Source organism: Phaseolus vulgaris, chromosome 3 (genome assembly GCF_051622355.1).
Source record: "Phaseolus vulgaris cultivar YP4 chromosome 3, ASM5162235v1, whole genome shotgun sequence".
Classification (NCBI taxonomy): Eukaryota; Viridiplantae; Streptophyta; class Magnoliopsida; order Fabales; family Fabaceae; genus Phaseolus; species Phaseolus vulgaris.
This window is the reverse complement of record NC_143500.1, coordinates 11,219,359-11,244,129: the sequence shown is the minus strand read 5'-3', so window position 1 is coordinate 11,244,129 and position 24,771 is coordinate 11,219,359. Positions and strand designations below refer to the sequence as shown.

The 24,771-nt window shown below is 34.4% G+C and overlaps 1 protein-coding gene and 1 long non-coding RNA gene across 4 annotated transcripts; both read right to left on the bottom strand.

Moving 5' to 3' along the window:
* Positions 1 to 470: 470 nt before the first annotated feature.
* Positions 471 to 17,236, bottom strand: LOC137806577 (anthranilate phosphoribosyltransferase). Of its 2 annotated transcripts, none has more exons than XR_016519438.1 (10): positions 16,692 to 17,212; positions 15,092 to 15,574; positions 14,841 to 14,998; positions 14,536 to 14,619; positions 13,926 to 14,418; positions 3,606 to 3,687; positions 2,513 to 2,620; positions 2,183 to 2,306; positions 1,874 to 1,959; positions 471 to 983 (listed from the first exon to the last, which is right to left on the bottom strand). XR_016519438.1 is itself a non-coding variant. In XM_068606778.2 (10 exons), exons 1-10 carry the CDS (start codon positions 17,062 to 17,064, stop codon positions 762 to 764), a joined length of 1,773 nt encoding a protein of 590 aa, XP_068462879.1. In that variant the 5' UTR covers positions 17,065 to 17,236; the 3' UTR covers positions 471 to 761. The 2 variants fall into 2 exon arrangements, 1 of the variants encoding a protein (XP_068462879.1); XM_068606778.2 differs by having other exon boundaries at positions 14,366 to 14,418; positions 16,692 to 17,236.
* Positions 17,237 to 18,065: 829 nt separating this feature from the next.
* Positions 18,066 to 22,064, bottom strand: LOC137805802 (uncharacterized). 2 transcript variants are annotated; one of them, XR_011080239.2, is made up of 3 exons: positions 21,494 to 22,054; positions 21,294 to 21,384; positions 18,066 to 20,894 (listed from the first exon to the last, which is right to left on the bottom strand). It is a non-coding gene; the product is annotated as an uncharacterized LOC137805802 (long non-coding RNA). The 2 variants fall into 2 exon arrangements; XR_016519563.1 differs by lacking the exon at positions 18,066 to 20,894 and having other exon boundaries at positions 21,164 to 21,384; positions 21,494 to 22,064.
* Between the last annotated feature and the right edge of the window lie 2,707 nt (positions 22,065 to 24,771).

The window sequence follows — 24,771 nt, the reverse complement described above, 5'->3', positions numbered from 1 at the left end:
TAGCCCGGAAGATATCAAAGGGAGGAGTTAAATCTTGTGGAGACTAATCTCCAAGAACAAGTTTATTCATTCAAATTTTACGTGTAAAAGATTATTTCATTGATACAAATCAAAATCATAATTGATTTTATGAAATTAATCTCTTTCTAAATTGAAAACCAACTGAAATCCTATATTTGTTGGAGTGAGAGTCTTAAAGCATACAAACAAAATCGAGACCAAAACACCATGGTCGAGCACAATAAAAATTATCTAGTACACGTTGGCAATTAATTTGTCAAGTTCTCTAATTAAAAATTTGGAGGAAGTTACAATGTTCAACTTCCAATAAAACAATACATAATTCCTACTCTTGACTAGGAACTTGCTAAACAATGTCTTAGCGATATTGGTCAAGATATTAAAAGAAAAACATATATATTGTTGAAAATCATATACTGAAGTGCATTAAAATTCATAAAAAGAACACATTTTTATGCATTCCAATTCAAAGATTTCCCTTTTCATTTTTAACCAGTGTCCTAAGCACACGGGTTAGCATTTGTCTATTAATTACAAATGAAGCTGCTATCTGTGGGTTCTAAGCATGTTGGAGATTGTTATACAAAACGTAATAAAATCCTCAAAACTGATAAGTAAAAAGAAAAAAATCAGATGCCTCTCCAATTTTTTCTTTTTTTCATTTTCATTTTCCTACCCCTTTAATCCCTCACATGTTCAACACGTTGTAAAACTAAGGTATTTTGCAATGCTTAAAAAATTCAACCCATTTTGTGGGAGACCTTGATATAGTTTAGAAGTCGTTTTAGAGCATTACCACTGTCGATGGCCTCTCTGGCTCTATCCAGCGCAGCAGATATATCTTCTGCACCATCAACTCCAAGCAAGTGATCCACAACTCCAGCATTCAAGACAATTCGATCATACGCTGGTCCTTTTTCTCCCAAGAGAGCAGATAAACCAAATTCAATGTTCTTTGAGACCTGGAGTTCCAAAAGGGAAAAATGATAATAATGGCAGTTAACATCTCACAATGTAAAACAGACTACACACTAGAGACCTTCTACCTGCAATGACATTACATTATATAATAGTTTAATGAGACTTAACATTTGACATTTCAACACATCACCAAAGAATAAACTTCCAGACAAAATTCACGAAATGGTCAGAACAAAGTAGTACAATTCATAAATGATGGTCCTCCTAGTTCATTGATAAAATAGCACACGCATGCAAGGAGTAAAGATAATTTATGAAATATATTATTCAAACATTGTGTTTGAAAGTTAGGTAGGTAGATAGAACTCAATACAAAAGACAACAGAACTCACCAAGAGATAATTAATGCTAGAATGACTAGCACAGAATCAGAGATCTTTCTCATGGTTCATAAATTGAAATGGTTACGTATTTTATTTTCTATCAGAGTTTTCTTAAGTTTAATTTCAGTCAATCTATGTTGGAGATCCCATATTTAGTAAAGATATGACTAATTTACAATATACAAGTAGAGGCAAACCTCATATTATAAGTTAGAGTTTTGTGAAGAAGAGTTAGACTCTAATATGGTATCAAAACTTATCCTAACTAGATTTGTTGGGCTTATTATACCATCCACTATCGGATTCTATTAGACTACTCACAAATATCTATTCCCACAGCTGGAATGTCCAATCCTCTGCATGAGGGGACATCAAAATTTCTTCAGCTTTACATACATACATGTTTAATAAAGGCAATCTTTACAACTGCAACAGAAAAATTTTAAATATATTGGGAATAGTTAAGTGCAAACATATTGCTAATAAGTTTCAAATATAGGATAGAATAAGATCAAAAGAAGAAAATACAAAAATCTAAAGAACGTTACCGATCTATCAGTTCTTGGTGTGTCTGTGGGTTGGAAACCGTACTCCTTGGCATTGACTTCGAGATTAAAACCTTGACGTGTCACTCCTGCAATATAAAAAATAAAAATACTTTATGGGCATCAATCTAAGATATGATGTAGTACAGAATTATCAGTTCGCTGATCAGAAACTGGCATAGTGACAGGGTTGTCAATTTGCTTTGAAAAAAAAAACTAAAATAATAACATTTATAGACTTGGACATTATGAAGAAGTAATCATTTAAGTTCGCAAATAATACATAGAAACAAACAAGGAACCAATACATACCACCAAGGTCAATTGAGGACGAGACATCAAGTGCACGGAACCCTGAACAGTAGTTCACAGGAAGTCCCCTAGTTGTGTTAGCTGATCGCAATCTTGTAGTCAATGAGAGTCCCCCTTCCTCTCCCTACATAATGAGCAAAATCAACGTGGTGTGGCTTCTTTTGCTAAGGTGTTAGCAACTTCCGATATTAATATATAATATTAGGACTATTTAACCAATTTAATAAGAAAACAAAAGTTCATAATACAAGCAAATCAATATTTTTATGTTGGAAAAGAATGATAACAAAAGGTTCACAGACTGAGAAGCATTAAAAGTGGAATCCCAACCTTCACTACCAAACCTGAATGCACTCCCCTTCTTTTCATGAGCATTAACAATGGCTCTTCATAACCTTCATGATAAAACCCAGCTACAAGAGCTTCCTTGCCACTTGCCTGTTGAAAAATGTACGTTTTTAACTAAATAGGAAAATGGTGACTTCTATGAAAAAAAGGAAATCATGCTTGGTAACCCCATAACTTGGGCCAATTTCATTGGTTAAGGTTTATAGGAGAAAGAAAAAGAAAATTTTCATCCAATTCATGGTCTCTTCCATTCAGTTAAGACTTACATTCAAAATACAGAATTTTCATATACTACAACAACGACAACAGTAACCTTGCCCCACTAGGTGAGTCGGATATATGAATCATACCATGACATTGAACTTAAAACCAAATTCTTAGTCATATTATTCACCATTAGATCCCTTATAATAATTTCACCAAACATCTTTCATGGTTCACCTCCTAAACCCTTTTCTTACCTCCTTTTACTTTTCTTACCAAGTCATGATTCCAATACTCATATAGGCTTTAGCTAAAAGTGAATAAACAAACAGTTTTTTTTCATGTGAGACTAGTGTGTGGTATTTATTTCATTTGAGCAACCACAAGCTTTTATTTTTTAGGCTTTTAAAAAGAACTCCCTTTTGGTATTTTCAGAATCAAAGAACCAAAAGAAGAGTTAAGTTTTTAACTTGTTAGCACTCCTTAGGTTGAAACCTACATTACTTAAGTAATTCTTCCACATAAAATTATTCTTCTAAAAAATTCAAATTTGTGCTAAATTGACCGTTAAGTTATTTATTGATTTCTTTGGTAATTTCATGCACAAAAATCTAATAACTTGTTAATATGGTACAGGGAGTGCACAACTAAATGTCCTATGTTATCAAGGAGAGGAAATATAATGTGATAGTAAAATCACCTGGAAAATTTACAAATAACCTTTTTTAACAAATAATGGCTTATGATACATCTAAAGACTAAAATTAAAAATAGATTATTCATTGGTGAATTTAAAATTGTTAATGTAGAATCAAGTTATAAACTAAGAGATTAATAAAATTAACAAAAGAAAAACAAGTCTGCATCCCACCTTTACATATTGCTGAACCTTTTCGGTTGATGCAAGCGGAGGCCGTTTCTTTATGTGCTCCCTAATCCCAATTAAAGAGTAGCTGTAGGGAAAAAAAGAGGGGGGTGGAGAGGGGAAACAAGTTTAATCTCCATTCCAAATAGTACTGTTATAAACTTGGTTCCTGAATACAACTCCCCTATATATTATTAAGGGATATTATAATTTCACCCTTTATGGCTAGCAGCATTAGTCTTTGTTAGTATGAGTTACAAAATGACTTATATACCATTTTTAACAATATCCACCCACCCATATTAATCGACCCCATTCAATCTCACTGCTATTCTTGTTGTATTTTACTAAAGTCATTAGAGACTTAGGGTATTCTGGGTAACCCAAGTCCCACATCAAGTAGTATGAGATGTTGGTGGAGAACTTGAATGGGTTGGTTCTTCCCCCTTCAAAGATAGCTTTTAAGGGAGGATGCAACATAATAACAAATGCACCAATAGGGATAATAGTGGAATAGAACATGCCAATTAGGTTAAAATAATGGAAAATAATTGTTTTGCTTCTCTTTTCTCAACATCAGAACACAACTTTACCCTCACTTTTGTATCTATGTCCATCTTTTTTTTCTCCTGATTCAAATATTGGACTAGTCCATATAGTTTTACCACACTCAATAAAGTCCCCATCATTTAATACTGTTTAATGAAGTGCCCCTAGTTTTATAAAATGCAAAATAGTCCCTACAATTTCAAAACCCGGTAATATGGTCCCTATTTGGTTTAGTTTCACTCCTATGAGAAAGAAAAATTAACTAACAGAGAAATTTGCATTATACCAAAACTTATGGGCTATTGAACAGGGACTAGCTAAATATTTGATTCAATCTATAATTTTAGTATTGTTGAGTGAGGAGAAATTATTAAGTTATAAGAGGATATTGTACTAATTAAAAGTGTGTTGTGATAAGAGGATATTGTAATAATTACAAGTGTGTTGTAGTAAGATACCATAGATCCCTTTGCAATCATTACTTTAGAGATAGAGTTCTCGATATATTGATGCTAAAGAATTGTTTCACTCATTCAATTAAATAAGATATTTTCCCTCATACAGCTTTTTTCAATTTTGTATCAAAGTTCCCCATCTTCAGGGCTATGCTTCCGCATTCTTCCATTGTCTTCTTAGATGCAGCTTCCTTCTAGGGTTGCTTGAGATGCACCCATTTCCTTTGTTTAGCTGGGTTGCCTAAAGTGCACCTAGTTTGTGTTTCACTTGGCTGTCACCATCACCACCATCGCCGTTGTAGCCACCAACTTGACCAATGTCCAAACCAAGAGGTTCGTCGTCCTCTATTTTGAACTCCGGAAGTCACACCGTCATCAAAGTTGTCACACTCTCCCATGCGCGTTTACCTTATATGTGTATGGGTTCAAGCTGATTGAAGATATCAAAACTGAAAGCATAACCTTGCCAGATGAATTTGTGTCCGAACTCTTGATCGAAAAGCTTCCACAATCTTGGACGGATTACAAACAACAACTGAAGCACAGACACAAACAGATGTCACTATCAGATTTGATCACCCACATCATCATCGAAGATACAAACAGGAAGGAGTGCGCTGCTGCAAAGGCCAAAGCTTTGTCTGCCAAAGCAAATGTGATAGAAGACAAACCAGCTCCAAAAAGGTACGAGAAAAAATTTGATCACAAAAAGAAACCTAATAACAAATTCTCTCGTCCCAGTGGAACTAACCTCACTTTCAAGAAAAAGGGTAATTGCTTTGTCTGTGGAAAGCTAGGTCATCATGCACCTCAGTGCAGACATAGGGCTAAAAACGAATATCTTCCTAAGGCAAATCTAGTCGAAGAGGAAGATACAATTGTGGCAGTTGTTTCACAAGTAAACCTTGTGACAAATGTGAGCGCAAATGGGTGGTAGACTCTGGGGCTACCAGACACATCTGTGCAAACAGAAATGTGTTTACCTCCTACACAAGTGTGGGGGATGGAGAAGAACAAGTATATCTTGATGACTCCAGGACAACTCCTGTCCTAGGAAAAGGAAAAGTTCTTTTGAAGCTCACATCTGGTAAAACTCTGGCTTTGAATGATGTGCTACATGTGCCATCAATTAGAGTTAATTTGGTCTCTGTGGCATTGCTAAGCAAAGTTGGGGTTAAAGTGTCATTTGAATCTGACAAGATTGTTATGACAAAAAACAATGTTTTTGTGGGAAAGGGATATTGTGATCAAGGCTTTTTTGTATTAAACATTTCTGAAATTATGAATGAATCTAAATCTTTTGCTTATATTGTTGACTCGTATGATATATGGCATGCTAGATTAGGACATGTGAATTCTTCGTATGTTATAAAATTGCAACGACTAGGATTAATCAACAGGCATGACAAACAAAATAGTAAATGTGATGTATGCGTAGAATCTAAAATAACGAAGAAAACATGTCACTCTGTAGAACGTCAAATTGAAATTCTTGGTTTAATTCATACCGACCTTGCTGATTTAAAACAAACCATGTCTAGAGGTGGTAAAAATTATTTTGTAACTTTTATAGATGATTTTTCTAGATACACCAAAGTGTATTTAATTAAACATAAGGATGAAGCTTTTGACATGTTTTTAACTTATAAAGCGGAAGTAGAAAATCAACTGAATAAGAAAATTAAAAGAATTAGATCAAATAGAGGTGGTGAATATGTTTTATTTAATGATTATTGTGTAAAAGAAGGTATTATTCATGAAGTAACCCCACCGTATTCACCTGAGTCTAATGGAGTAGCTGAAAGGAAAAATAGGACTCTTAAAGAAATGATGAATGTCATGCTTATTAGTTCTAATAATCCTGATAATTTATGGGGTGAATCTCTGCTTACCGCGTGTTTTTTGCAAAATAGGATACCACATACGAAAACTGGTAAAACACCCTATGAGTTGTGGAAAGGTTATCAACCTAATTTGAAATACTTAAGAGTGTGGGGGTGTTTAGTTAAAGTGATGTTACCTTATCCTAAGAAAAGGAAAATAGGCTCTAAAACATCTGATTGTATGTTCTTAGGATATGCAGAACATAGTGTTGCCTATAGGTTTTTAGTTCTTAATAGTGATATAATTGAATGTAACACTATAGTACAGACAAAAAACGTTGAGTTCTTTGAACACATCTTTCCTCTAAAGAGTAGTGGTACATCTGAACAACCTATAGATAGTGTTAGTGATGCCTTGAGTGAGGATGTTAAGAGAAGTAAAAGACAAAGAAAGGAAACATCTTTTGGAGATGACTTTTATACTTATCTAGTTGAGAATGATCCAATAAGTTTTTTAGAAGCTACTAGTGCTCCTGATGCTAAACATTGGGATAAGGCCATTAAAACTGAGCTTGATTCAATTAAGAAAAATAATACATGGACCTTAGTAGATCTGCCTAAAGGAGCAAAACCCATTGGTTGTAAGTGGATCTTTAAGAAGAAGTACAATCCAGATGGATCCATAGAAAAATATAAGGCAAGATTAGTTGCTAAAGGTTTTACTCAAAAACATAACATAGATTACTTTGATACTTTTGCACCTTTACTAGGATTTCCTCTATCCGTGTGTTGCTAGCATTAGCATCAATCCGTAAGTTAGTAATTCATCAAATGGATGTTAAAACAGCCTTTTTGAATGGTGAATTAGAAGAGGAAATTTATATGACTCAACCTTAAGGTTGTGTAGTCCCAGGTCAAAAGGAAAAAGTATGCAAACTTTTAAAATCTTTGTATGGTTTGAAACAAGCACCAAAACAATGGCATGAAAAACTTGATAATGTTTTACTTTGTGAAGGTTTTTCTACCAATGATACTGATAAATGTGTGTATTCTAGATCTGAAAATGGTGAATATGTCATTATATGTTTGTATGTAGATGACATGCTAATTTTTTGTACATGCAATGATATAGTTTTTCAAACAAAATTGTTTCTTGGATCTAAGTTTGAGATGAAAGACATGGGTGAAGCAAGTGTGATTCTAGGAGTTAAAATCATAAGGAAGGGAGATAGTATATTATTATCCCAAGAAAAATACACTGGGAAACTTCTTAAGAAGTTTGGTTACTATGACTTTAAGTCAGTGAGTACCCCTTATGATGCTAATTCTAAATTAAAGAAGAACCGAGGAGAATCTATTTCTCAAACTCAGTATGCCCAGATAATTGGGAGCTTATTGCATTTAATGAGCTTTTATAGACCAGATATTGCTTATGCAGTAGGTAGATTGAGTAGATACACTCAATATCCTAGTCAGGATCATTAGGATGCTCTAGCGAGACTCATGAAATACTTAAAGAGGTACAATGGATTATGCCATTGAATATAGTGGATTTCCCGTTCTGCTAGAAGGGTACAGTGATGCTAATTGGATCTCTGATTCAGATGAGACAAAATCCACTGGTGGTTATGTATTTACACTTGGGGGTGGTGCAGTTACATGGAGATCAGCCAAGCAAACTATTATTGCAAGATCAACGATGGAATCTGAGTTTGTTGCTCTAGAAATGGCTGGTAGTGAAGCTGAGTGGTTGAAAAACTTCTTAGCAAACATTCCTTTAGGAATGAAACCAACCCCATTTGTATCAATGCATTGTGATTGCCAATCGGCAATAGCTATAGCTAAAAATAAAAGCTACAATGGAAAGAATAGACATATACAATTGAGACATAATTTGGTGAAACAGCTGTTAAAGAGTGGAACGATTTCTATTGACTATGTCAAGTCAGAACGGAATCTGGCAGATCCTCTGACAAAACCCCTACGGAGAAAAATGATTTTAGAAACATCAAGGGGAATGGGACTTAAGCCACTTGCAAACAAACAAGTGATGGAAACCTAACCTTTGTGATTGGAAATCCCATGAATAAGGTTCATATGGGTAAAAACAAATCACTTGTTAGTTCTGCTAGCACTAATATTGATTTTAAATCAATTTTGTCCATTCCTATGGTGTGTGTGAAAGTGCTAGATACTGCATAATCAAGAGGATAAACTTTGTGGTTAAAATTCAGAGGTTAAAGAGTTTTAATGATTTACAAAGTTTTAATGATTTTCATATCCCTTATGGGTGGTGTATGATTTGCAGCATACACTTGATGAAATCACCTATATGAGTGTCAAGTGGGGCCGCTTGCAGGAGATCTTGGCAAGATCTCTATAGCACTCATGAATATCAGGCACGCGCATGGCCTAGTAGCGCAACACAGCGATAACAGCAAGTATTGTGGGAGTGTATTGTGATTGATAAACTTCTAACACATACTAAGTGTCTTGGTTTATATAGCTTGTTATACCAACTACACTATGTGTTAAGTTCATCAATCTAAGACTGGTTCATATAGCTTGCTATACCAGCTCTGATGCATTACATCTTAGATGAACCCAATTTTTTTTCTTCTTTTTCTTTCTTTATCTTTATCTTTTGCAATATGTGGGGGATTGTTGTAAACAGAAAGTATATATTGCAAAGAAACATAAAGCAGATATTGCAAACCCACGGTGCCTGGTCATGCAGAAGTTGTTGGAGAACGTGGATTGAAAAAAATGTCAAATAGAGTTGTGAACGTGGATTGAAAAAAATGTCAAATAGAGTTGTGAACGTGCAACAAAAACAAATTAGGTGCAACAGCAATTGAAATCAGTTATGGAGATGGAAAAAATCTTTGATTCCTCTCCCTATATAAAGAGGGGTTCCATCCTCTCCAAATTCACATCTCTCTCATTCACTCTCTTCATCTTCTTCACCCACCACCGTGAAGCTTCTTTTCTCCTCTCATTTTTTCACTTTCTCTCTCCTCACTTATTTTATTTTATTTTAAGTTTTATATTGGGTTCCATTGGGTATTACTCTTTTAAAGAGTAACTTGCTAGTTCTGATCCTCGGAAATCTCCTGGAAGTTCCTGTTGTATCCTGGGGGACTTGCGCAATACACCGCAGGTAAATCCTTACGGACAGTGATTACTCACGCCTCGGGAAACCAATTTTGTTCGTTTTAAAGCCTATTTTTGTTTAAAGTGGGGTTAGTTCCACTAGGACGAGAGAATTTTTTATTAGGTTTCTTTTTGTGATCAAATTTTTTCTCATACCTTTTTGGAGCTGGTTTGTCTTCTATCACGTTTGCTTTGGCAGACAAAGCTTTGGCCTTTGCAGCAGTGCACTCCTTCCTATTTGTGTCTTCGATGATGATGTGGGTGATCAAATCTGATAGTGACATCTGTTTGTGTCTGTGCTTCAGTTGTTGTTTGTAATCCGTCCAAGATTGCGGAAGCTTTTCGATCAAGAGTTCGGACATGAATTCATCCGGCAAGGTTATGCTTTCAGTTTTGATATCTTCAATCAGCTTGTGATATTCATTTATCTGGATTTTGATTTCTTTGCCTTCGATCATCTCCCAGCTGTAGTAGTTTGCAATTACGAACCTTTGTCTGACGATGTCTTCGGTAGTATATTTAAGGATAAGAGAATCCCAAATATCTTTCGCATTCTTATAAGAAGCATAAACATCGAACAGATCGTTAGATAACACACTGAGTAAAGTGTGACGATATACCTTATTTGCATGGGTCCAATCGTCAACTTGTTTCGCAGGCGTGGTTGAGTCGGGTTTGGAAGTTGTAAGCAACTTCGTACATGTCCAATAAGGTGGACACGCGTTCCTGCCAACGTCGGAAACTCTGACCGGTGAAGACTTCAATTTTGGAGACATCCGGAAATGGTTTCGCAAAAATGGTTTGCGTTGTGGAAACAACATTTGACGGTCCTGTAGCAATGTTGTTGTTGTCCGTATTTTCAGCCATAAGTCCTTACGATTGTAGCAAAAATAGGCTTTAAAACGAACAAAATTGGTTTCCCGAGGCGTGAGTAATCACTGTCCGTAAGGACTTATCCGCAGTGTATTGCGCAAGTCCCCCAGGATACAACAGGAACTTCCCAGAGATTTCCAAGGATCAAAACTAACAAGTTACTCTTTAAAAGAGTAATACCCAATGGAACCCAATATAAAACTTAAAATAAAATAAAATAAATGAGGAGAGAGAAAGTGGAAAAATGAGAGGAGAAAAGAAGCTTCACGGTGGTGGGTGAAGAAGATGAAAAGAGTGAATGAGAGAGATGTGATTTTGGAGAGGATGGAACCCCTCTTTATAGAGAGAGGAATCAAAGATTTTTTCCATCTCCATAACTGATTTCAATTGCTATTGCACCTAATTTGTTTTTGTTGCACGTTCACAACTCCATTTGACATTTTCTTCAATCCACGTTCGCCAACAACTTCTGCATGACCAGGCACCGTGGGTTTGCAATATCTGCTTTCTGTTTCTTTGAAATATATACTTTCTGTTTACAACAGGTTTCACGTACCACCCATTTCCAAAGCTAGATAGCAATTCTGACTGTCATTCTTGTTACCGCTTGCTTTGCCATAATCAAACTTGAGGTGGTTGTTCCAGACCTGCCCTTGTTTACCACTTTCGCCTTGGGTGCGTATCTCCTTTGAAAACGGCAATATTGTTCACTCTTTCTCTAAATAAAAAGGGGATAAGCCATCTCTCTCCTTTGAAAAGGGCACTATTGTTCACATTTCTCTGGAAGAAAAAGAGGGGTAGGGGCCTTAAGGCATCTTTATGTTTAGCATGGCAACTCATCTAAGCAATGTTGATCTTCCACATTCTTCCACATTTGTCTAATGATAGTCTATTAAGTCATTCAAGTGTGATGTATGTCAATTTGTAAAGCACCATCATGTCACATGTTTGGTTTGGTTCATGCTGATATCTACGGGTTTGCATAAACCTCTAGTATATTTGTTGCTAAACGGTTTGTCATTTTTATTGATAATTGTACTCATGCCATGGATTTTCCTCGTGAAAGGAAAATCTGAAGTTTTTACTTTATTCGTCAAATTTTTCAGTATGATAAACACACAATTTGGAAAGTCTGTTAAACGTTTGCATTCTGATAATGGAGGGGAATATGTAAATCATGACATGTCTAAATTCCTTTTGAAAAATGGTATTGTTCATAAACTCACATCAATAGATACAACCACAACAAAAATGACATCATTGAAAAGAGAAAGCAAGCATTTTCTTAAAGTGACACGAACCCTTCTCTTTGAAATATCTATCCCTAAATCTTATTAGGGAGAGACGGTCCCTACTACTACCTACTTATTAAATTATTAGCCTCTCGAGTTTTAGATGACCTTAGTTTTGTTGAGTCTACGTCTTCCTTTTTTCCATTTGTTCCCTTTCTCTCTAGCCTTCACAGTCGGATTTTTGGATGTGTTGTGTTTGTCCATATTCATAGTTAATTCCATGGAAAGTTAAATCCTAGAACTATTAAAAACATATCCATTGGTTATGCCTCTGATAAAAAGGGTTATCATTGTTACCATCATTCGAGTCAAAATATTTTTTACTTTTATGGATGTCACTTTAGATGAAACTAAATCCTTTTACATGTGCCCTCATCTTCCAGGGAAGAGATCTATAGAAATTGAGTCTCTTAAGTCATCATTTCTCCCTTTTGGTACTCCTAGTACTTTGCCTGGCACATCTCATATGGATGCTTCTAAACCTGCTTCCTAACAAGGGCAACTTTTGTCCTCGAATCATAATCAACTTAGGAAAATAGTTGTCTAGAGAATTTCTTCCATATAATATATTAGAGGAGACAAAAGCTACCCAACTTGATCCAAGAATAGGTCCAATTGTCTAAGCCAGGGGTAAGTGTTCACTCTTCTAACGCCTTAGAACCTTTGCAAAATTCTTTCAATAACCTTGATGATCTACCTATTGCTTTGAGTAAAGGAACTCGATCTTATACCGAGTATGTTATTTCTCATTTTGTGTCCACAAAACACCTTTTTGTGCAGCACTAAAGTTTCCTCTCTACCATTGATGCAATTAGAGTGCCTACTCAGCAGTTCAAGAGCACCGTGAGAGTTGTGTACATGCCATGAATGAAGATATGAGTGCCTTAAAAAGTAACCAAACTTGGGAGATTGTTAACAGACTACAAGATAAAATGGCAATAGGACGCAAGTGGATTTACAATATAAACTATAGATCTGATGGCACATTGGATCGTTACCAAGCAAGGTTAGTTGCTAAAAGGTTTAGACTTATGGTGTTGATTGTAAGGAGACACACGCTCCAGTAGCAAAGATGATTATTGTTAGAACCATTCTCTCATTAACAGCTTATTTTGATTGAGAATTGCAGCAATTTGATGCAAAAATTGTTTTCTTGCATAGACATTTAGAGGAAGAAGTTTACATGGAGATTCCACTAGGTTTTAGGTTTATTGAAGGGAATAAAGTGTGCAATTGAAGAAAGTCTTGTATGGACTCAAACGGTCACCCCATAAATGGTTTGGTAGACTCACTCAGGTTATGATCTCCATGTAGTATGGATAGGGTGAAGGTAACCATACTCAGTTCATGAAGCCTTCCTTAGAAGGGAAACTTATTCTACTTTTGATCTATGTGGATGACATGATTGTTTCAGAAGATGATGAACATGAGAAACGGAGCTTGAAAGAAAATCTTATTACTCAATTCGAGATGAAGGATCTAGGAAAATTAAAAAACATCATTAAGATAAAAGTAGCTTACTCAAAGAAAGGCATTTTTATCTCCCAAAGAAAGTATCATCTTGATCTTCTCAAAGAAATTGGTAAGATTGATTGCAAGACCACTAGAATTCCCATAGTACAAAACCATAGAATTGGGTGTGATGAAGTTTTGTTGTGAGTAAGGGCCAATATCAAAGATTTGTGGGGAAGCACATTTACTTAGCCCACACCAGACCTAACATAACTTATGTTGTGAGTGTAGTTAATCAGCTCATGAATGATCCAAAAGAACGACATTTACAGGATGTGAACATAAATTGTTGTTCAAGAGGAATGGAAAATTAATAATGGAGGTGCATGCTAATGAAGATTATGTAGAATCTACTACATAGGAGATCCACCACAGATATTACATGTTCTTGGGTGGAAATTTGGTGACTTAGAGAAGTAAAAGACAAAATATTGTTGCAAGGTCTAGTGCAGAGGATGAATTTCGAGTTATGGAACATGGGGTGTGTGAATTGTTATGGCAGAGAATTATTCTAAACAATCTTAAAGTGACATGTGAAGAGCCTATAAATCTGTATAGTAATAATAAATCAGCTTTTACCATTGCTCACAATCCAGATCAACATGATAGAACCAAGCACATAGAGATAGATCAACACTTTATTAAAGAAAAACTAGATAGTGGTCTTACGTCGCTTCTTATGCCACATCTCGCCTTCAGTTAGCACAGATCTGTCTACAAAAGGTCTTCCTACAAAATGATTTCATGAACTCATATGCAAGCTGGGAATCTTAGATATCCATTCACCAGCTTAAGGGGGACTATTGAGTCAGGAGAAAATATTTTGTGAGTTAGAAGATATTGTAAAAATTTATAAGTGTGTTGTAGTAAGATACTAGAGATCTCTTTGTAAGCATTACTTTAGGGATAGAGTTCTCTATATATGGATGCTAATGTATTGTTTCCTTCATTAATTCAATAAAATTGTTTCTCTCATTCAGCTGAATTCTTTTCCATTAGTATAATATTCCCCATGTCTATAAGTAGAAGGCTATACCATACATAACTTCTATACATAAGTTAATCTTTAAAAAATTTAGAATTCAAAATGTTTAGTGAGATGCTCATACAGAGACGGGCGAGCTTCACGCTGACTTACATAAGCAAACCCAACTTCATCATCCTGGAAAGACAAAGATCACAAATAAATTTCAACAAGATAGTGAGGATAGAAGCTAAACGAGGATAATGAGAAAAACACTATGATGGTCTAACATTATTTTCTGGAAAAAAAAAATACCTCAAGAAGTTTTTTGGCCTTGGAAGGGGATAAGTTTACATTTGCCCCCATAAATTTCAACATCTGCTCTTCAGTTACACCACCCTAAAAAATAAACAATAGTTTGTTCAAGAAATAGAACATGGTTTTGTATGAAATATCAGCAGATAAAATATCAAAGAATAGAAATTCAGAAGTAAAAATTGACTTTGAAAATGCACTTCGTCGGCTCCAAGGATAGAATTTCAGAAAACTTCATGATCAGTAAGCATCTTAGTTTCTGCTTAAAGAAACAAAACACCCAACACTTGGAAAACAATTCACACCTTAGGTGCCATCCAATCTACACCATGAAGTAAGCAAGACTCCCCATAGCAAGATCTAACCGCAGCAACAAATAATGTACTCCTGAAGAAGCGTGTATTACCATCATAAGGTTCACCGTAATGAGTCAATGATCTAACATCAGCAATAGGAGGAGGGCCTGAGAATCAACTCACAATAATATTAACAAAAAAGATTCTTATTTGCGACAATTAAAAAGAACAAAATGGAATAATCGGGTTAAAATTCATACCAATTTCATCATCAAATGCAAGGCAGTATGCTTTTAATTCGCGGTCAGTTTCACGGTTCATGCGTTGACCTATTAAAAATGCAGAAAGCAAAGCCTCACTTACTTTCTTGGGCTCTTCATCTCCCTCTTGGAAGGGAAGGACATCCTTTAACACACCTTGCACTTCCTCGAATCCAAGATGGCCACCAGCCAACACCTCCCTAAGAGCACCAACCAATCGCATCTCGCTGGTGCCATTGCCAACATATTGCGGCCCAATGGAACTTCCCATACCCATCATCAACCCTTCTGGGTCTGCAATGAATATCACCTCAGGTGGAAGCACTCTAACCAGAAGTGGCCAGAATGTCTTCATTGCACGCATTTCCCCTTCACTCCATTGTGTTGCCTCAGGAAATGCATTTCCGCGGATTGTCATCCCCGCAAAAAATGCCCCAAGTTGTGCTTTAGAAACTTCATCTTCATCTTTCATTTCTCCCCTAGCTAAGATTAAATACAAAGTAATAAAATCTCAAAACAATTTATTTTTTTATTTTCAATGACTCTAATATAGCTAGTAAAGAAAAGCATCATTTCAACAAAAACCACCTATTCGATATGATTGTAGGGCTTCATTCAAATTTGATTATGATTATTGATTACTAACACTTGACCTCTTATGCACAGATACTCCAAAATCAGTGACAGTCCATATTGTACACCTACCAAATACTGGTAAGCGTGTCATACAGAGGCTTAAGTATCAGAACCTAGATGTTTCATATTGTGATCCCTTATATTATAGAGAAAGATTTATTTTCATAACTGAATCTATCAGTTTTATTTAAATTTGACTACATAAACGCTTAATACTACTAGTAATATGATACCAATGCCAAATCAAAATAAATATTGATTATATTATATTAAGCAAAATAAATTAATTAATTGAATATCAGAAATATATAAATATAGTAATGACTTATTTAACATATATAATGTATTTTAATTCATTGAAATTTTAAATATTCAGTAATGGTATTGTTCTGGTATCAATGCAACATAGCACTTGACTAATACTAGAGTCCTATGAGCTGATATACATACTTTGGAGGACAGAGTGTAGCCATAATAATTGGGGTAAAACACCATTTTGGTTCCTAAAAAATATAAAACGATATCATATTAATTCCTCGAACTAAAGAAATTTAAATAAATCTCTAGGATCACATCAGTCCCTAAACTTAACTCTGATGCATAAAAAATGTCAATATTTTCACTTCAGTCACTTGACTTCTTTGAATTTTGAACTAAAATAATTAACAAATTGTAACTTCAAGGTTACAAACTGTCTCAGAAAATGCAATACGAGGAACGCAGTGGATTCACAAACAAACACTAAACTGATGATTTGCCCAAATAACCGATGAGAAAGTTCTCAAACATTTGAGATTGTGATAACATAAGTATGGCAAATTGTTAAATCTCAAACCGTCCATTTTCTAATAAAACAGTATCAATTTGCTCTTGTATTGTTCTCCGATTCTACTCTCACTTTAGAAAAGTAAAAACCAAAACCACGAACAATAACACATCAATGTGACGTGAAAGAAAGAGGAACCTGATCTGAGGATTGTGTCGAAGACCTTGAAGGCTTGTTGCTCGTCGAGGGGGCGAGTCTGGGTTGGGCCAGTGCAAACCCTAGCTTGGGCCTCCATCACAGTCTGGTTGGGCCTCGGGAGTGCCGAACTGCGATACGAGGAAGACAGCGCCGGGTTCCGAACGTCGAACTCCGGAATCCCGAATTGCTCGATGGTAGTGGAATCCAACGTGGCCCTCGGCTGCAGCGTCGAAGAGAGCCTTCGGCTGATCCAGCGGTGGCGATGGAGGTTTGGGAGGGGGCGAAGCTGAAAGCGAGTGTTGCATGGAGGCTTGCTGGGGAAAATGGAGTTTGGTAGGGAAAGAAACGGTTCGGGATTAATCACAACTTTCATCGCTTACAAGTATTCGTTATTAACGATGCTTTTTTTTTCTCTCTCTCTCTCTGCCTCTCTGGGCGAGGTGGTTGACAAGCTCGGAAGACCAGCCTTGTGAAGAGAATGCTGAATGATAAGCTCAAACCTCGGCGCTGATCTCAGTTTTTAATAAACAAAGAGTTCCCCACTCAAATATAAAAATAAAAATAAATAAATAAAAAATCAAAAGTCAAGATTTCATTTACAAGCCCGTGTACTTTTCCAGATTTATCCCTCTGCATAACGTTTTTTTTTGTCAGACGTGGCACGGTTCCAGTTATTATTTACCCCAATAGCACACAAAAAGCACAACATTTCTCTGACTTTAATTTTTTAGGTAGAATTTTGTATAAGGAAAATCCAATCCTAACCGTTGTTTTATTTGGCCCTTTTTGGAAAGAGTCGAGATTCTACTGAGGAATCCAATGGTCACTTGATTTCTCTTTTTTTTTTAGAAAATACAAGAAAAACATTAGAATTAAAAAATATATATTTTTATCTTAAAAATATTAATTTTAATAATTAATTTATGGAAGATATATTTTAATCAATATTTAAATTAAGGAAATAAATGTTATGATATATTTTGATGACAATTGTAACTTTAATTGTTTTTAAAATTAAAATTTTGTTAAATATAACCAATTTATTAAGTAATTATGTTGTGAGGAAATCATTAATAGCAAAAACAGAAATTTTATTATTATTTTTTCATTTCTGTCTTATGACATTTGTCTTATTCAAATTTAAAATTTAGTGTATTATCGTTAAAATAATTAAGAAGTAACTGAGGCATAACGCGTGAAGGAGTTTGTCACTCATGCGTATTAAATGAAGACATCTACTTCTTAGTTGTTACGTGTTTTAATCACTTGTTTTAATATTTTTTATATTTTCAGGTTGAATTATTTATTTGAATCATCTCCTCCAAGATGATAACATGTGCATGTGTAGAAAAGACTTTGACATTAATACGAATGATTAAATAAATGAAATAGATTTAAAATATGAACGATGTATCTCATAAAGGTTAAAGATGTTAAACGATTCAATATCTTATACGTTTAATATTTATTAGATATATCATGATAAGAAAATTTGTGAGTTTTAATTATTATAAGATGTAATCAGATTTCTAACAAAGTTGTTATAAGTCTAGAATTAAAAAAAAATATTAGACAGTTTATTAAGGTTAAATATGTTAGACGATACTGTAATATTAAAATAGTTAAACAGTATCTCAGAGTTAAACTCGTTAGGTAGTTTCTGTGTTCAAAAAGTAAAGTCAAACTATACAATATTAACACATTAGACAATTCAATTATGCATAGACTCGTTAGATGTTCTCACAATACAAGGACAATTTAGACGGTCTCACAATACAAGGACACGTTAGACAGTCTTTGGATGCTCAATATGTTAGATGATTCCAAAGGATAATATGATTTGGATGAAACAACTATCATGAACCCACTAGACATTCACTTCGTTGTCTGTATGTTAGTCAGTCACTTCATCTTCTACGCGTTAGACAGTCTAACACATCAAGGAGTATCTAAACTCGATTTTATGTTCTTAGAATGTTTTCTAACATTATTTGATTATTTCGAACATCATTTGATAACATCTGATCATACAAATCAACATTTGATTCAAAATAACTAATAAATTATTTATAGATAGTTTTCATATATTGAACATAAAAGAGAGCAATTCAGAAAGTATATATCTTGATTTGTCTTAATGATTTTTTTTTATTGAAATATTTCTTCTAAGGTGGCTAATTCTATCATTTGGGATTGGGAGTAATTAGTTTGAACTCTTATGTATTTAGGTGATATTTAAATATGATATAATATTATGTTCTTGATTAATTATTGGTATTGTTGTTTTGTTTCTACTAACTCTTGATTTAGAATCTTAAATCTGACTGAAAAGTATTTTTAGGGTTCTAACCTAAACAACAATATTTAACATATTTGAATGCTAGAAATAGACTTGAAATGTTAATTGATATCAACGTTTGAGCGCGACTCTAAGTTGTTTTTATAAATATGAGAGGAATCGATATTTAGGAAACATTCTTAATAATTTTATATGCGAGAAATCGATATAAATGAATTTTATACAGGCATCAATTTCAACCAAAGAACTTAACACATGAGAGTGAAAAGATGAAACCTAATATCTATTTTTCCAACTTGAAGCAACTAATTCTCTTCTTGTTTTCTTATTAATCATCGCCAACACAACCATTTTCAACACACTTTTAATTGTTCTGTTATATATTTAGTGAGCATTGTACTTGATAATGAAATTGTTCCTTGTGGGATCGATATCCGTCCTTAGGGACAAATTATTACTTCTGACAATGCGATGCACTTGCCGTAAAAAGTCATCAACGGTGAAGTGCAGATTGCAAGCCTCAATCGGTCATATTCGATGGGCTATATAAATACCTAGAAGACAAAGATGAAAAAGAACAAGAACAACACAAAAAAACATTTTCAAAGTGAAATAAAAGTTTGTGTGAATGAGAAAGAAAGTTTTGCATTGTACAAATTATATTTGTTATATAAAAGCGTCTAGTGAATTGGATTGTCTGCTAAACCTTGTAAATTCTTCACACAGTGAAATGTACCTAGTGACCTCTTAAGATATAGGAAATACGTGTACGTGGAGAGGTGTAAAATACTTGTACTTGGAGAGATATAGAATATTTGTATTTGGAGAGGTGTATAATGCTTGTACCTAGAGAGATGGAGAATACTTGTACTTAGATAGATGTAGAATACTTGTTCCTTGAGAGGTGTTGAAACTCATTAGTGAAAGCTCTTAAGTGGTTTGCTTATTGGATGTAGCCCAAGTGGTAGGATGAACCAATATAAATTTGTGTATATTTGCTTCTTAAATGTTGTTTGTATTGTCTTTCAATTTCGCAATTTAAGTTTAGGCTCTATTCCCCCCTCTCCTTTTGAGTCAATTGCACCTTCATTAAATAGGTATGGAGATCTTATATTTATTTTCAAGTAAGATAGCTAACATGTAATAAGATTATAGTTGTTTACTTTCTAGCCTTTTAAGGTTGGTTGTTATGGCTTGGTAGATAGTCATAAAATATGAAATTATGCAATATTCACACTCTTCTACGGTAGATTTTGGATTACATGGGAGGTTTCATTATTAAGTTTATATGGTCAAATTAAATTATTTCTTATGCAAGTTGAATTTCTCTATCCATAGAGAAGTTGGTATGTTCATATATTATTGTCAATGGACCAATACATGCTCTCAAAATTTGAGCTTGGAATAAGAGTAGGAGTCATATGAGATTTTTACTTGATTAGACTCAGATAATACTTTTAACCATAACATTTAGCTTCACGTTTTTCATTAATAGAAATTGAATTTCAAAACTAGCAAAATAGGTGTAGAATCACATGAGTCCCTCAACTATTACATATTCTTACACAAGATGTCATTGATGCAAATGGCATGACATTTCAAGTCATATAGTTCATTTAAGAACCAAAGGTTGCCTTTTTTCCCTATAAATACCATGTCTTGTCATTTTCCCATCATGTACTTCATTATTGGTGGTGGTCTCTCCTTTTCACAAAGTCTTTCCATTTCAATACAGGAGATTTTGGAAAAAATGTGACATTTTACTCTTGAACTTCTATAGGATCTTTGATTAATCCCTCGATTTTTTTTGTTAGAAAGGATGAATCCATTACAATTTCAAGTCACCTAGGACCATGAACAAGTCACCTATCTTGAGAGTAAGAACCTTGCCAACAAGGATAACACTGGTACAAAAAGATAAATTAACAACGATTAAAAAGGACCTATAAAGTCGGTTTCTGAACTGTCGTTATTCTGAGTATCGTTATAAATGAATTATAACGACACATATAACCAAACATCGTTACTTTAGCTACTAAATAACTAAATTTTAATATATATATATATATAAAAGACAATTCCTCTTGGAACCGTCGTTATAAGTTATCTCTTTAAAAAATGGATGAAAGGTAGTCATCACCAGTCTAATGAGTTAAGCGAGGAACATGGAAACTCAATAATAAAAGTTGATAAATTAGAACATAAGGGGTTTTATTAACAAAACAATAAAAGAAGTACCAAATAAGGATTTCGTTAGGTTAAGACAAAAAAACAATAAAAAATGCAGTGAAAGAGAGGAGCACCTTGAGCACCGTCTTCCTTGTCATTGTTGTCGTTTTCTTCATCGTCGTCAGCTTCGTCCTTCACGTCTTCTACAACGAGAGTGTCGTCATCCTAACAACATGCTCAGAAATTATACACCAAACGTCAATAAGAGAAAGAAGTGGAATCGCGTTTTGCGAATTAAAACAAGAAAAAAAACAGAGAATTAGTGAGGGGGAACCTGGGGTTGGGGTTTCTTCCTCTATGTTGCGTCGTCAACGAAAGGAACCATGGTTGGGTGTGTCGGAGAGGGTGGGATTGGGATTTCGCAGTTTCACTCGGTGCGTGGGTTTTGATGGGCGGTGAGGGGGAGCACTGGCGCAAGGCTCCGGAAGCAGCACCGGTGGGGTTTGAGGCGCGACACGGTTGTCCACACAGGGTTGTAGTGCGGCGCAGTGGAAGGGTCTTGAGTCGCGGTGGACGTGGGGGAGTGGGGTGCAGCAACGCGTTGGTACGGGGCGTGGTGGTTGCAGGGGCGCGAGGCAAGTGACGTAGGTAGAGGGGTGCGGTGGCAGCTTAGGGTTGTGACGGCAGTGCGGGAGATTGGTGGCGTGGGGAGGTGGTTGCGCGGCGCAGGGAAGAATAAGGGGGGGCTTTTGAGAGTGAAGAGTGGGTAGCGAAGAAGCTTAAGTGCGAGGTTTTAAAATTCTGTAAATATCCCCTACACTGACAATCAAAGACAGTTCTTTATAAAACCGTCTATACGACCCTGTTTGTTTCTGGGCGGCAAGGAAAAGCAAAGTTTTACTGTGCAAAAGAAAACTCGAAAATCAATGTAAAAAGGCACGAAAGCCCAAAAAATTCGCATTCTAAACTTTTTTCGCTGAGTTAGGAAGAAAGTTGAATATATATATATTTTAATTAATTATTTATAATTTACTATTTTACCCTTTTTATTTTAAATAAAATATTACTATTTTATTTAAAATAGAATTATAATTTAAATATAAAAAATATAATTAAGATTATAAAAAAGTAATTCTTCTAAAATAACATAATTAATACTTTTTAATAATAAAGAAATAAATTTATATAATAATTATATTAATTAAAAAAATTAAAAATTAAAATAATAATGTTATTTAATATAAAAATAAGTTTTTATCAAATATTTATAATTATAAATATTTAAATAATATTTTAAATAAAAAATAATTATAATTTATAAATAAATAAATTAAATTATTTTTAATAATTTTTAAATGTAAGGACAAATATGTAAAGTTACATTTTTATTAATTAAAAACAATACAATTTCAATCACACCCATCATCATAAACTTTCCTCACACTTTCCACTCTATTTATCTTAATCCAAACCCCTAACTTTCTTTACATTTTTTATTCAAGTCATCTCAAATCCACTCTCTAATCCAGAAAAAAGCATATAAGTGTCTAAAAGTGATTTATAAAGACGGTTCTACAGAGTGATTTGACGATGGTTTTGGTTTAACCGTCTTTTATAGTGTTGTGGTATTAATATTTTGTACTAGTGTAGAAATGAAAAATCACCAAAAAAACAAAGGTGAAAATCTTAAAGAAGGATTCTCATCTCATTATTACTCTTGAAGTTATTCTTAAGCTTGAGACAATATAGTTGACTTCTACAATAACATTATTATTAACTTGGAAAGAATGACTATCTTTGATAAGAAAGTATGACTAACTTTGATAAGAAAGTGCATAGTTTCTTCTTCTACTCTTCCAACCTTTTTATCATTAAGCCTTATGACAAAAATGAATGTGCTTGAGATTTTTTTTACTCATATATACATGCATAAATGTCTATTTCAATACATAGGTGTTATTTTCCTTTTTCTCCATAACAGTGTAACTTCAAATCATAAATTCTAAATTTCCTTGAAAGATTAATATTTTCCCTTCATAACTTCACTCTAATAACTGAAAGTTCCTTAATTTTTCTGAAGAGAAAATATATAGAGAATCCTTAATTCATCAAAGAAAAGAAATAAAATTAATTGAGTAAAGATCTAAAAGTGTCATATAAGAAAAAAAATTATTTAAGATTAAGGGTGGTCAAAAAAATATAATTGAGTCAAACTACTAAAAATTCATTTACTAAAATTTAATTTTTGTATATACATGCAAACAATAACAGTTTGTTTAATATTATATTTAAGACACATAAATTAGACTATAAATCGGTTATAGGTTACTAGCGGTTATAGTTACTATTATAAAATCCATTTATATCTCATGATAACCATTCATTCAATGTTTTTTTTAATGGTATGAGTCCAACAAGACCTATAAATAAGTGATGACTCTCTTAGTAAGAGGACATACTAAACTCTATTATATACTCTTACTCTTAGCTCTTTGTTAAGAATTTATCATCATCTTTGTGCTCCTACTGAATTAAGCATCGGAGAGCCTTTTGTAGGTGGACATCCCTCTCTCATCAGAGACGAACTGAAAGCTCATCCCCCGAGGACACACGTAGCCCTCACCGAGTTGCACTCCCAGAATTCATTTCCGGTAGAAACATTTGGCGCCCACCGTGGGGCATGTTAAAACTTTTTCTATGATCACTACAAAAATATGGACAAACACTCTCAATATGAGTATCCAACAGGAAAACACAAAGCAATTGATAGGGGATCGCCTAAAAAAAACAACGAGGAATACCTACCTAGAACTGTGAGAGACGTCCTGGGCCAAATGCAGGGGAAAATGGAACGATATTTGGCATCCCTAAGAGAGCAACAGAGGGCAGAATTGTTGGTACTACATGATCAAATAGCTCGTAGGGACAATAACAACTCGCTCAACCAAGAGCACAACAACTCACTCAACCAAGAACAAAACAAAAATACAAGTCCAATCAAGAACTAGAAATGCTCAACCAAGAGCACGACAACACGCTCAACTAAGAGCAAAGTAAAATAATGCAAGTTCAATCAAGAACTAGAAACACTCAACCAAGAGCACAACAACACGTTCAATCAAGAGCAAAGCAAAATAATGCAAGTTCAATAAAAAAAACGAAGCATGTTTAACCACGAGTATAACTAAAAACCAAATCCAAATGGGTCCAAGCTAAACTCGTTCATCCTTCAAATTGAGCCACCTTTACATCTTCTCGAATTCTGAGTTGGGGGACTTATGTACATACTCCCAATTACGACCGGTACATTTAGACTATAATTGTTTGTTTAATATTATATTTAAGACACATAAATCAGATCATAAATCAGTTATATGTTACTAGCGGTTATAGTTACTATTATAAAATTCATTTATATCCCATGATAATCATTCAATGTTTTTCTTAATAGTCTGGGTCCAACAAGACTTATAAATAGGTGATGACTCTCTCATTAAGAAGACACACTAAACTCTATTATATACTCTTAGCTCTTTGTTAAGAGAATTTATCATCATCTTTGTGCTCCTAATGACTTAAACATTAGTGAGTCTTTTGCAGATAGACCTCCCT